The sequence below is a fragment of the Populus euphratica genome, unplaced genomic scaffold (genome assembly GCF_000495115.2).
Source record: "Populus euphratica unplaced genomic scaffold, PopEup_1.0 scaffold20.1, whole genome shotgun sequence".
Classification (NCBI taxonomy): Eukaryota; Viridiplantae; Streptophyta; class Magnoliopsida; order Malpighiales; family Salicaceae; genus Populus; species Populus euphratica.
In genome coordinates, this window is record NW_011499854.1 from 402,109 (window position 1) to 416,572 (window position 14,464).

General features: G+C 32.5%; 3 protein-coding genes across 3 annotated transcripts; 2 read left to right on the forward strand and 1 right to left on the reverse strand.

The window, feature by feature from the left end:
- The first annotated feature begins 4,568 nt into the window (after positions 1 to 4,568).
- On the forward strand, positions 4,569 to 7,355 carry LOC105122467 (peptide transporter family protein). Its single transcript, XM_011021577.1, has 5 exons — positions 4,569 to 5,232; positions 5,314 to 5,371; positions 5,456 to 5,573; positions 5,665 to 5,782; positions 7,105 to 7,355. Exons 1-5 carry the CDS (start codon positions 4,756 to 4,758, stop codon positions 7,162 to 7,164), a joined length of 831 nt encoding a protein of 276 aa, XP_011019879.1. The 5' UTR covers positions 4,569 to 4,755; the 3' UTR covers positions 7,165 to 7,355.
- A 191-nt stretch (positions 7,356 to 7,546) lies between these two features.
- LOC105122468 (uncharacterized) lies at positions 7,547 to 10,078 on the forward strand. The gene is made up of 5 exons (XM_011021578.1): positions 7,547 to 8,076; positions 8,297 to 8,415; positions 8,508 to 8,558; positions 8,644 to 8,657; positions 9,464 to 10,078. The coding sequence occupies exons 1-5, from the start codon at positions 7,859 to 7,861 to the stop codon at positions 9,935 to 9,937; spliced, it is 876 nt and encodes a 291-aa protein (XP_011019880.1). The 5' UTR covers positions 7,547 to 7,858; the 3' UTR covers positions 9,938 to 10,078.
- A 901-nt stretch (positions 10,079 to 10,979) lies between these two features.
- LOC105122469 (Iron-sulfur cluster biosynthesis family protein) lies at positions 10,980 to 14,188 on the reverse strand. Its single transcript, XM_011021579.1, has 4 exons — positions 13,826 to 14,188; positions 12,781 to 12,911; positions 12,533 to 12,641; positions 10,980 to 11,303 (listed from the first exon to the last, which is right to left on the reverse strand). The coding sequence occupies exons 1-4, from the start codon at positions 13,979 to 13,981 to the stop codon at positions 11,238 to 11,240; spliced, it is 462 nt and encodes a 153-aa protein (XP_011019881.1). The 5' UTR covers positions 13,982 to 14,188; the 3' UTR covers positions 10,980 to 11,237.
- Positions 14,189 to 14,464: the final 276 nt, after the last annotated feature.

Below are 14,464 nucleotides of genomic sequence, written 5' to 3' on the forward strand. Positions count from 1 at the left end.
TATCCATATGATTCATATTGAACTTGAAATGTTTCAAACATTTCTTTTATCTTTCACCAGCTGTTCTGTTGTGGGTTTCAGCAAAGGAAAAATAAAAAAACAGGGCATAACTGGTAACAAAACTTGTTGAACAACTTGGAGGTCAAAGATTAAAGCATGAGAGCAAATTAACAAAACTTTTAAAGGCGTGGCTATTTCGCGGTAGCAATGCATGGTGAATTACCTTCTGCTCTTCACAAATAAAATTTTAAAACTAATTATTGGTTGTAACTCTATAATTCCATTGTTCATTGTCAAATTCAAAGTGGGATATTAAGTCTTTTCAATTTTATATTGCACAGTAAAATAATTATTATATTCTTAAATTCAAAATTTCTTAAAGCCGGGTGTTTTAAAATTTTTTATTTTTTAAGCACATTAAAATAACCTAAACATCCTTAAAAATGGATTTTTCTTTAATTTACTCCCGAGGCAATTTTATATTTTCATCCAAGTTTTTTTTTTTGTTATTATTAGATTGGTAAAAAGTAAGTTTTGTAATTTTATAAATATTATTAAAAATAAAAGTATGCATCAATATATAAATAGTGATCGTGCTATTTATATAACACAAGCAAAGTTACCTAACAGCCAAACATCAACTTTAAAAGTGTTCAAATCTTCCTGTATGGTGACTAGAACTCTTATGTGGTATTAATAGCCTTTTTTGGCTTAGTTTTCACGCATAATCTTGCAAATCCTTAAAAAAGTCCTTAAAATTGTTTTTCCTCCGTATTTGAACGCATAATCTTGCAAATCCTTAAAAAAGGCCTTCAAATTATTTTTCCTTAATATTTGATTTTTTTAATTATTATTTATTTTATTTAAAATAATTTATAAAGTAAAATTTATTTTTAATTTTATCATCTTCAATTTTTTTATATATTAGATTTGGTTTCATTCTTTTGATTGATATTTGTTTTATTAGAATTAATTTTATTAATGAATTTTTATTTTGATTTCATCCTCCTTTATTTTTATTTATATCAAATTTAATTCTTATTTTTTTACTATTATTTTTTTTTTACTTTAGAGAATTTATTAAATCAAATTTAATTCTTATTTTTTTACTATTTTTTTTTACTTTAGAGAATTTATTAAAGAAAATTTATGGTTTCATCTTTTAACATTAAATTAGTAATAAATTTAACTTTTTAATTGAGTTCGGATCTATAATTTCATGGGTTATGAGTTTAGAAGATTTGTCTAGATTTGCTTGATTTTTTTTCTTTTTTGTAAACTCATTTTTTTTAGTTTCATTCTTCAATATTTATTTAATTTTTTTTATTTATTTTCATTCTTTAATATTTATTTAATTTTTTTAATTTACTTTCTATATAATTTTTCACTAATTTGAAAAATGACCCTTTTTAATGGACACCTTCTTTTATTATTTATTTATTTAAATAATTTTTTAACCTATATTTAAATTAATATCCATTCTCTTTGATTTTTTTATTTTGTTTATTTTGCATTTTTTTAGATAGCAGTTTTTTTTAATTATTTTATATAAATGAAATTTTTTTTTAAATCTATTTTTGGATAATAATTATAATATGTGTAACCTTGTATAATATTTTTTTTCTTTTGGTTTTATTCAATCATTTTCATATGTTTGTTTATTTTTATTATTATTTAATTAAATAAAAAAATTATTTTGATAAATAAAGTAATTGAACACAACCCAATAAATGTTCTTTATCAATCAAATATCTTAATCTACATTTATCTCTTGATTTTTCAAGTTTTGTCTATAATTATTATTAATGATTTTTTTATTAACATCGATGATTCTCAATTTATTTAATTATATGCATACATAAAATTTTTAATTTATAAATAGAATTTTTATGTAAAAAACCACATTGGAGAAGCTTGCATATTTAATTTTTTTATCACAAAAAAATATTCACCTAGAAACTAAGTGCAAGTCAAATAACCTAGCAATGCCCTTAAAGGTATAAGAAAATTATTGTTTCCCAGTACACTTTATACACATTTATAGGCACTATGGATTCACTATGCCTATGAGTTTTTTTTTCATCTTTCTTTTTCTCTAGTTTGTTTTTAAAAAGTTCATGATTTAAAATCCTAATTAAAGGCTAATTTAGCTAAAATTATTAAGGAATAAAACAAATTAAAAGACAAAAGACTAAAATAAATAACACAGAGGAAATAGGTGTGGGCTTTTCTAGGCTTTGGCACACTAGGCTTTTTTTTATCCACTTTTATTTTTTGAAATTCTATTTATGTTTATTAAAAGATTGAATTGTCCCTTATTTGAACAAATTATAACTAAAAAAACTGTAATGAAAATACAAAAAAGCTCTTGGATGTTAGTGTTTTTTTTTTCACCTTTAAGAGCTATGTAATCATTTTATATGCAATCAAAATATTAAAAGATAAAAAAGCCCCTTAATCCCAATTTTTTTTTAAAGATATTTAAGTCATTTTATTGTGCATCTAAAATGCTAAAGGATTGATTTATGGTGATAACAAATGGATCCTATAAAAAACTCATTTTGCCCTCAATAACTAGTTAAATGATCTTATTTGAAAAGAATAAAAAATTTATTTTATTATTTTAATTCACAATAATATATATCTAGATGTATAATAAAATATTGATCTTTTAGTTTTTTTTTGTAATTAAAATTATTCAAAGTTTTTAATTTTCCTAATTATTTTATTTAGAAAAATATATTTCACATTCTATTGATGTTAACTCAACCTAATAAAAAGATTTATGTACATAAAATTAAAATTAAAAGGCTTGATTTTTTAATGATAATAGTTTTAACTAGTGAATGATGTAATCTCTTTCTAAAAAATCGTTCATCCTTTAAAAAACCAAAAGAAAGCCAATTAGGCCTTTTAGATCTATGCACTGCCTAGACTTATTAGTTTGGTCTGGGCATGTGAGCCCATCATTGCAGGCCCAAGTATGCTTAACTTATTTGTTAAGCAATCCTTGGTCTTTTTTTTAAAAACAAAATCAAATTGTTTTTAAATCAATTTATTTAAAAAATAATCCAATAATATCGTAATTTTCAAGAACATTTTTTATAATAATATTTACAATTAATTTATAAATAATTATATAATAACCTTATATGCATATTTTTTTAAACCTCCTCATTAATATTCAATAAGAATACAATATCTATTTTGTTATATATATATATATTCTTAGATTTATTCTTAAAAGTGTGCAGAAGTGTGTAAAAGTATCGATTCATGCCTTTTTATATTTTTTATTAAAACTTATTTTCATGTTCATAATAAGTTTTTATTTGAAAAAAAAAACACTTCTAATAAAAAAAATGTTTTTTTTCAAAATATAAAAAGAAATTCATGAATAAGGAAATGATGTTTCATAATAAGTTTTTATTTGAAAAAAAAGCACTTCTAATAAAAAAATGTTTTTTTCAAAATATAAAAAGAAATGCATGAATAAGGAAATGATGTTTTTTTATTAAAAATATTATTTTGTTTCTCTCTGATTCAAGTCAATAGAGTTTTAACGAATATGGTTTAAATGCCATTAGTTTTTGTTCAATAAACTATACTGCTAAATGCCATTAGTTTTTGTTCAATAAACCATACTGCATATAAAAAAAATATATATATATCATTGTCAGAACAAAAACAATTACATAAATGAAAGAAGAAAATTTGAATAAAACTTTTCCCCCTCTGGAATTTTAATGATTGCTATTTTTTTTATAAATATCTATTTTATTTTTCATATAATAAAATAAAAATAAAAATAAAAATAAATTTTAAAAAGTATTCCACATCACAAGATTAAATATTTACATTTATATCTATCTTTTATTTATTACAAAAAGATTACATTTCCGTTTTAGACTTTTATCAATATTTATATCTCTCTTTATGATTTATCAATTCATATATATTTTGATTTATTTTATTAAATGTATACATTATCTCTTTAAATTTTAATTAAAAAAATATTAATAACACTAATTTATACCTATATCTTTTACGTTAAAGATTAATTTACATACAAGACACCACATAGCATGGTAGACAATAAAACTAGCTGGGGGTGTTAAAATAAAATGGTTTATTTATAATATTTGTATTACCTAATCTAACTTAATCTGTCAAAGTGAAATAATTTGGATATTATAAATGTTAATGAGTGAAAAAATATAAAAAATAGATAACATAGGTTAAGTGGTGAGTTAAGATTTTTGAAACCGGTCAATTTAACCTAACTTATATATTATATACCCCTTATATATTTATATTTGATAATTTATAATTCTAATTTTTATTTTTAATATGGTATTTGCAATCGATGCAATAGGTCTGCTTCTAAATATGGACCGATAAAAATTAATACTATAAACTTAATTTATAAATACATTTAATATTTACAATTTTTTTTTTAAGCTCAATCTATTATCTTTACTCCATTCAGTAAACAAGCTGACTTTATAATTTTTTAAATATATATAAGTATAGTCACAGACTTTACCTAAAAAACATAATGTAAAAAATAAAAACAAAACCATCCATTTTGAATTCAATTCAAAAGGGAATCTCCCTCCCTCCCTGCTTGCTTCTTTCTTCCCTTCCCACACCACAGCCTCCAAATCCATAGTCATGGTTAGATCGACCCAACTAAAACCCATGATATGAATCCGTTCCTTTTTTAGCCTCCTGAAAAACCATAAACCAATCCAGATGTCCTCCGCTTCACCTGTTTCTTACTCATTCGACGACAAAGACCTCGACGACGACGCATTGTGGGCCGTAATCGATTCGGCGGAGGCCTCTCACTCTTCCTCCAAGTCTCGCAAATACCCCAAATTTCAATCTCCATCACCACCACCACCACCTCCTCCTCCTCGCAGATCCCATTTTAATAATAACTCCCCCTATTCCGATCCCTATCGTCGCTCTCACAAAATCGCCAGATCCTGCGCGTCCTCCTCCGAGGTCAGCGAAGTTACCAGCAGCCATCTGGCTGTGGTTAGGACTCCGATTCTCAAAACTTCGTCTTATTACTCTCCTGAGTCATATTTGTCACCGCACATCGCATCCGAAGTTTCTCCCGTGGCCTTGGAGATGGAGGAGAAGGATGCTATGACGAGGCATTGCCTGGATGGAAGGTTTCCAACCGTTTCTCTTTTTAAAGATTATCAGAACGCGGCTATGGCGGTAATTGTTTTCTTTTTCTTTTGCATTCAATGTGTTTGTGTTTTTGCTTCATAATTGATATCAAATTTCTTAGGTATACAGATTTTGGAGAAATCTGATTTCACCATGATTTCTGGGAATCCGTTCATCAAGAAGTCAGGTAAAGGATTCAATCTTCTGCTCTGTCTCTATACTTTATGATAGAATGAAAGATTAACACTGGGTCAAACAATATGTTGTGTAGGTTGGAGGAAGATATCATTGTACTTCAATCTCTCTTATGAAATCAAAGACAGGACCATTGAATTTGACGACAACCGAAATGTTCAGCGTGCAGAATTTGTGGTTCGGGCTTATATGCAGTATGTTTCTGTGCTTCCTTGAACAATCGCATATAAATTGAGAGTATAGCCATAACCTTCTTCTTGTGGTTTTTATTTCTCTCATTACTAGGGGTGGTAGGTTCTCTGATGGATGGGGTTCATGTGATCGGCGTGAGAAGAGATTCTTAAAACCAAATCATGATATTCCAAGTACAGCGGAAACCAGAGCAAAAAATAAAGCCTGTCAGGTATGGCTCACTCCCTACTGCTTCTTTCATGAAGTACTTGCTCCCCTTGCTAAATTCTACTTGTGAAATGTAGTTAATAAGCTTTGATGAAGTTAATCTTTTCCCAAATTCCAAAATCAAGTGCTGAATCAAGCTTGGATAAAAGCTTGAACCAGCTCTGCTCATTTACAGCCCTATCACATAGGTTTGCATGATGTCTTTAATTTTTATTCTCCTTTTATTTGATTTTGGGAGTTTGGTTAAATATTAAATTATTAACAAGAAACCAGTAGGCTACAGAAAGTCTTAAACTTGTCGAGGTCAAATTTCATTTAGCTGAACTCATAATCAGAGCACAGAAGTTTTGTGAGCATCATGAACTTCCAAGTAAAGAGTGGAAAACCTTTTCCATGCTAAAACCATATTAACTTTTAGCCCAAATGAAGAACGGTTCAGTAAATTTTTAAGCAACGGTTTCAAGTTTGTCGAAAATTAATTTCATGCATCATAAACTTTCCAGTTTCTAACCTTGAGTTCTGAATCCATCTAAGTAGATATAACATTGTTTCATGTTCTCTGTTATAATTCTTTTCCCACTCCCAATTTGCTGTTCTGTCCAGTAAAAACATGATTTTGTAAACTAGCAAAAACCTGCATGCAACCATGAATTTGTCATTGTTATGTAATTTACTGTCAATGACCCTAACATGTCTTACTTTCTTTACCCATTTAAGTTTCACAGCATCCATATTCAACAGCGATGATTTTTTTGGAGTGTTATAAGAACTTATAGACCTACTTTTCAACAGGGATGATTGAGCATGAAATAAAATAACATTACAGAAACTCACAAGAATGGAAAACTGTTTCATTGTTTGGCAATAACCAGCCGACATCCATGTCCTTTGCTGTTTCTTAACTATGAGAAAAGAAGAAAAACACATTACAACAAAAGTTCACTCCGATTTAGTCCCAAACCGAAGCTCTTATCCCTTGTAAATCCTCTCGCACCCATGAAGAAAAATCACGCTCACTGTCTCTTAAAGGATACCATTTATATTACTTTGAGAAAGGGGAATAACAGTAGAAACAATGAGAAAGAAGACGTGCCTTTCAATGATGCGATGAATACAGCACAAGTCAACAGCCCTTGCACTTGTTCATTTGGATCCATGTTCGTGTTTTTCAAAGCCGGTCTATATGAATTCGATTTTTCATGCATAGTTTCCTTAAGGAATGGCCACATATAACATCCAAACATTGCCAGTAAATTGTTTGTTTCTATAACATGTATTGCCTATCTTTTATTTTGAAAGTGCAAACATATGTTTACAAATTTGCAGGACCTTCTTGGAATCGGAGAATATCGTCCTAGTGCGAACCAGTTTCACCAGAAAGTATAGTCCCCTTGGTATAATCATAGAATTGGCCAACAATTGTAAACCTTGTCAGGCTTTGAACAGATTTAGGGAGCCGGAGAATCAAGAGGAATTTCACGCGTAAAATTGCTTCAATGGGCCAAGGAGCCCTTGTAATATTTGAAGTCATTTCACATGATCTTTTTTCAAGGATTGAGAAGTTTATGGTTTAGTTATATATACCCTGCTCCCTTGCATCACTCTAAATTTCTCTGTGACATGTAGAGCGAACAATCCTATTGCTCCTCTAAACATAGTTGTAACGGTGGATTTAGGAAATTTTATGCTTGAGCAGCAGCCTTTTTCTGCAACAATTTATTATTCATCATCGAGGAGTGGACATAACTAGATGCTGGTGGAGCTTGCACTGAGTTACAACAGGATCATCGAGTATGGGGACCAGAAAAAGGAAAAGGTGTTTCCTAAAAAGGATGGAAATGTAACGTTACTTTTTCTATTTTCTAGTCCTTTAAAATGGCATCTCCCTCCTATGCATTGGAATATTAGGTAATGTGTTAGGACCAAGGAGAACGTGCCTTTTGTAAGAAATGGCTTCCTTGGACCATCACGAATCGGAAAAAAATATATATCCTCAGCGAACAAAAGTTGCACACTTGATGGTGAACTGGCACAACATTACCGAGGCAATAAAATAATACGGTAAAAAGGAAAAAGAAAAATGCCGAAGGATAGTTTGGTCACACAGTGCTTGCCAAGTGGTGCCAAGGAGCAAGGAGAGGTACGAGTAGTTTGGCAGCCCCCTCTGCCGCTCCCCTTGCTTGTACCCTTTCCCCTCGTTATCTTCCGTACAAAATTATTTCAATTCGTCCCTTTTTCCACTATCATTTCTGTCTGCAGTGTCTACTCAATCAGAGATCTGGATGCAGCTAAGAAACGGTAACAAATCACTTTGCCTTGCCCTCCCCTCCCTCCCTCCAATGCTTGCTTGTGTAAGTGTGTATGTTTTTTAATTTTCATTAAACGAGGTGGGCGATGCTTTAGTTAGAGTTATGCAGGCAGCATGTGGGAGAGGCACATTTCATTTCTTTGGTTTTTCATTAAAGAATTCTTAGCTACACATGACATGACCTGACATATTTCTTTCGATTTATTTAAGGAAAAACAGAGTAAGTGTAGTAGTATCTAGCACGTCAATCGGCAGAGTCCACTACTCCCAGTTGCAGGCATTAACAACAGCAGAACAAACTCATCATGGTTATGGAGGCTCAACAACAGGTAAACTGAATGCCCTTTTGTGTGCCTGTCTGTCAGCCTGTGCGCGCGATATCCATTTCCAAATCTGTAAACAAACTCCAAACATTTTGCAGGAAGATGGGTGGCCACTCGGCCTAAGACCGCTGAACGCAAGAGTTGGGTTGGTGAGAAATCGAGATTTCAATGGTTCAATTTCTTTTAGCACTCTGCTCACTGCTTCTAACAGCTCCTTCACTGAGTCTTCTTCAGATCTTGATACTGAGGTGAGATCATGTTAACTACCATTCCTGCTATTATTTTCCATGGATAAAGTCCATTCTATTAAATCTCCTAAATGTTGTAACTTTACACACAGCATTACTTTCTTTTACCTGCTTGCGCTGCATTTCTAACTTGCCTTATTTTCTGGGTTCATATCATACTTGATAGTTAAGATACAATAGAAAGAAAAGGTTGAGACCACTTTTTACTCTTTCCACCTCGTCCATTATGATGACGTTTGACTGTTTTTGGCCAATTTCTCCTGTAAAGGGTTAGATTTGAGCACCCACACCCACACCCACACCCACATATTTCCCTGTACATTTATGCTACCTCTTAAACTCATTTTGTGCAATTCAATCATCAATCAAGCGACACTGTATTGAACGCTAGCTAGGGAGGATGATCATTGGTGTCCATTGTTAAGTAATTTGTCATGTACAAAGTAATTTATTTAGTTGCTTGCAATGGGGTCGCAAAGCAAAAGCCTAATAGTAACAATTGATAATAACTGTCACTAGAAAAGTTTTTGAGACATGTTTACCTTACACATTATATTTCTTGTCTTTCCATAACTAATATATTCGTATCTCTCAGTTTAGCTCCAACGTTAATCTAGTTTTATTCTGTAAGGAAAAATGCTGTTGAGTGAAGGTCTTCTTAAATTTTTATATTTGTGTTAGTGCCTTGTGAAAGATAATCAATACGCAGCAGCTGATTTTAGATGCATAACAAGCTATGATATTTAAACTTTCGTGAACAAAATTACAGACAATAACTGACCTAGGAGAATTTTGTTCTTTTCCAGTCCACTGGATCGTTCTTCCATGACAAGAGCTTAACACTAGGGAGTCTCATTGGAGTTTCTAGCATTCTAGAGCTCTCTAGAAGATCAACTAGGGGAAGGACCACTGAAACCTTACGAGAGCAGAAGAATTACAAATCAAAACCATGGATGTTCTCAATATGCTCGAGGCTAAGCCCTGATGTCGTCAACACAAACAACAATGCTCCTTCTCTTGGCCACTTTCTTGAAGTAGAGAGGAGAGCTGCTGCCAACATTCACAGAAGGAATATGATATATGGACCTAGAGATTTCTCCCCAATTCTGCCTAACTCCGGTGTAAATTCTCAATTTTTGGGTGATCAGATTGCCCCGCAATCAAGTGCTTCATTGGGAGTAGATGGAGGGAGAAGATCCAACACAGAATTGTTAAAACATGGTAATGGGGATGGAGCTTCATTAGTAGTGTCATGTTTGTGTGGACAACTCATTGAATGATGACTTCTTGAAAAACATTTTACATGTTCTTATGTCCCTGGGTTCTGAATAATCCAACGGCAAGTGTGGGAAGTGAAACACTACGGTCTTTTTATAACAAAATCCAACCAAACAACTGCTTGATTCATGGTGTTTAGTTCTGATGCTGATTTTAGCACTGCCATTTACATTCAAACCACAGTTTTAATACTGGATGAACAACAACAGAGAGCCGTTATCAATTACCTGTACATTCACATAGGAGTCAACTGAAACAAACTTTGCATCAAAGCTCTCATCCAAAGTTCTGCTCATCAAGGAGTGGAACAAGAAGAGGTTCAATTTTAGCTATTTTGCTTCCCACAGTACTGCCCCCCTTAACGTCTGAACTGGTCTTGTAGAAATTTTGTCTGGAGCAACAGGCATGAGGGCATCACCATACGAATGCCAGTGTCAACTCACTCCATTATAATCCATTTATGGCGCATCCGAGTAAACTCTTGAAGGACCAAAACACTCCTCTGGCTGAGGTGAAATTCTTGCTTGAAGGTTGTCATAATTTGCGTACTCATTGTCTTAAAAACCATGGCATTCACGATCATTTTAGCCGACGCAATATTCAGCAACTCCCAATTTTCACACCCCCAATCATCTCCACGCTCTTTATCCAATTGCAGAAGTCGAGGCTTTCGTCGCCAGAATATGCAACTCAAACTGCCATATTTTCAAAGCCCAACCACAATCTCGGAGAGCAGCAGTGCTATGGTTTCTTGCTTTCTAATACAGATTCTACAGGCTTATCGAAAAACACACATATTTACACATTTTGTTGGGACTAGTGGAGCGCCTCTTCTAAATAGCATCCACTGAAAATAAAACTGAAAATGGTAATAGAGTTCCATGTTTCACTTGATGTGTAAAGGATTATAAGACAAGAATCAAAACGAACAACAACCAATTCAGATGAAATGCATGCACATATAACATTAACATAATCTCATCTATGGCAATTTTGAATTAAAAAGAAGGCAAAACGCCAAAAAGAAACCTAAGAACTTCCACATCTTGAAAAGTTACTGCAGTTGTGATCATTAAATGAAGCGTGTCCAATTAACGAGAGGAGATGGTTAGAAAAGTTCTATAACGGTATAGCAAAAAAGCTATCATTACATTGTTATTATACAAGAACCAGGACTACAGCTTGATTCAAATAATAGCTGTTGAAAAAAAAAATCACATCAACAATATGTTCAATGAGAATCTTAGAACAATGATGATTTCTAGGTCTTGTCGAAAAGTTACACGGAATGGCTTCTAGGTATTACTGTTTCACCATGAAAGAACTTTTACAACTGCACCCGCCCACTGCACTTGGATTAGTGGCCACCTACATATGAAAACGGAATTTAGTTCCTGCTACACAAGAGTATTAAAGATGAATTGGAATGAAAAATCCAGCATGAGGATCCAAGTTAGGCACCACGAGTCATCTCCTGTAGTTTAGCTATTACTTGTGTATAATCAAACACACACACACATTCTGACAAAGCCAGTCAAAGATATGGACCTCGTATTAGGTAAATTATAATTCACAGATCATCTTATAATCTGTACAAACTGGCTCTATTTTGCTCAAGCTCATCTCCTCAGTAAATTATATATCTTTGAAGGGAAGGAATTGCACTCGATGCAGCTATGCTAGAAGGCCAGAACAGTTTAATTCATATAATTTTTTAAATGACACATAATCAGCTAAATCTAGAAACACAAGTACATTATTCATGCAATTCACATATCACTCAATAGGTGACACAGACTCCAATTTGTCTGCCAGACCACACTCTTGACAAAGCTAAACCATATCACATGGTGTGCCTCGCTACTTGCGCAAAACAAAATAATGAGCCACATCAACTTGAGCACTTAATAGTATCATCTGAAATTTGGAGCTCGACCACATCACACAACCAACCATGTTATTGCTCCAATTTGATAACATCCCTCCTTTAGATCCTTATTCTTTTATTATCAATCATGTTAACTAACAAATCCAAGTGACTGTACAGATGCAGGAACAAATCTCCCTTACAGCACAGCCACTATGGATGCATTGCTTGGCTGTCATTTGGCAAGCATTACCTACCTTAGGCCTAGAAAAGGATGCAGACAGTTAAATTAAGTTTAAGGAACACCCTAACAGAAAGATTGCATGAATAATGTTATCATTATATAAGGTCGTGTAGTATTTAAATTGTTTATATGAAGCTCATAAGTATCTTCCACACTAAGTTTTTCAGCAAACAGATGTCCTTGGAGCTTTTGTATCAATGGTAGAAGACAATTATCAATTTTTCAGTGTGCGTGGTGATCTCAACACCCTCCCCCCCAACTTGTCTACGACCTTGATGAAAAAAGGGAGAGTATAATCTAGCCCAAATCAAATAGAAAAGGCATGAAAAGGTATTTCATAGCTTGCTGAATGACATCTTAAAAATTTACCGATCCATTTTCCATCAAGATCAAAAGCCCCTGGTTTCTTAACTTCGATACAATTTACAAATACACACCCCCACATATATAAAAATTTATCAGCAACATACAAGATGAATTACTTACTATAAAAGCAGCACGGATTAGCTCCTCAACATAGTCAACAGTGGCCCCTTTCAGAAAATCATATGAAATGTTATCAACCACCAATCTGACTCCTTCTGTCTCAAAAACTCTGCAACAATACAGTTAAATGATAAACACATAAGAAAACTAAAAATAGTGAATGCATTAGTCATTTGATGGTTCTTCAAATTAGAAAGCAACAGTAGTTGCAAAATTAATTAAAATAAAAAATAGAATGATATCAAAACCTGTCATCTGGATTGGTTTTATCATCCAAGTCAAAAACATACTGGAAACCAGAACATCCACCAGTTTCCACACCCAAACGAAGCATTTTGTCTTTAGCCGATCCTTCACTGGTTTGCAGTTCTTTCAGTCTCTGTAAACCAGACCTTAGTTTTATGGAAAAGCTAGAATAAATTGCAAAAGAAACAGGCTGATATGTGTTTGCATAAAATAAGTTATATGTGTGACATAAATAAAAACAGCTTTGTTGAAGAGATTTAAAAATCCAACTGATACCAAACAAGGACATGGGCATGGCAGTTCTATATATTTTTTAGAAGGCTGAATAAGATTAAAAAACCAAGCTGTAGGACACACCACTAGGATTGATCAAAGATACACAAGAGGTTCGGGGAGGAAAAAAATTGATACAGCACAGAACTAGAATTAGGAAAACTAAAAGGAGGCCCAAAGAGGTCAGCATGGAATTAATCACATTAGTAATATCACCTTGCTCTGAATTACAGCATACAAAAGAAAAAAAAAGGGAAATGACAGCAGCAAAAACATTCAATAAAACAGCAAGAAAAGGAGTAAACCTCTGCAGGCAGATACAGATCCAACAAAGCATTGATATAGGAAAGAAGATGCCATAATATTGAGAAATGCAGGAGCAGCAGAATAAGCTAAGAAGCAGAACCTAGCACCAAAGACTAACAATAAAGTGGCAGCGCAATCATGAGGATGAACACTTAGATTCACTCTAGATCAAGCATGATACAGCGACCCCAAAAAAAGGAGGGGGGGCGGGGGCAACCCAGACAAAATTCTTGTATAATAGACTTTCAATGGGATTATATTATGTGAAAATAGCATATGACGTTCCAAAAATTTCAATCTTTTGCTAGCCGCCAATTCTTGGGTGTCTGTCATATGGGCATACTAATCTATATCTATCTAACTCTTAAAAAAAATAAAAAATTGAAGCAAAGCCCATTAACAATTAACAAGCCAAAAAGAAAAACAAACATATAAATCCACAAAAACACAATCAGATGAGCGGAGTACCCGGATGCAATTGTCGGTCAAGTGAATGGAATCATCAACAAGAGAAGAAGCTTCGTGAAGAGCAGAAGAGCTAAGAAGCCTGTGGTTCTGTCGAATCCAAGAAGTGAACAAGGGTGTTACCCGTTTAATCAACGATGATGATTTGGAAGACATCATGCCCTTTTTTTTTCTTTAATTAATTTAATTAATGTTTTGTTTTTTGGAGTGGGGTTGGATTTTAATCGAATTGGGAATATTGATGAACCGATTGTTCAGTTTCTGGTTATTATTTGGAAGAGGACAGGGGACGATGGAATTTGGCTTTAATCAGGAGATCATGAAGGTGGAGGCCTGCGTGTGTGGCTATTGCGTTGAGAGTGATTTTTTAAAGTGTTTATATTTTTAAATATATTAAAATAATTTTTTAATATTAGTAGCATGAAACAACCCTCAAAATCGGCATTTAAATATATTTAAATAATTTGTTAATATTAGTAGAATGGAACAACCTCAAAATCGGCATTATAGTAGCATGAATTAAGCAAGTAAACCATAATAAAAAAGGATTTTCTCAAATTTTATAGTGGTTTGCATATTTAGTCCACTCAACTCAATCCAATTAAACTAAATTATATTAATTATTAATTGCATACAAAGTTC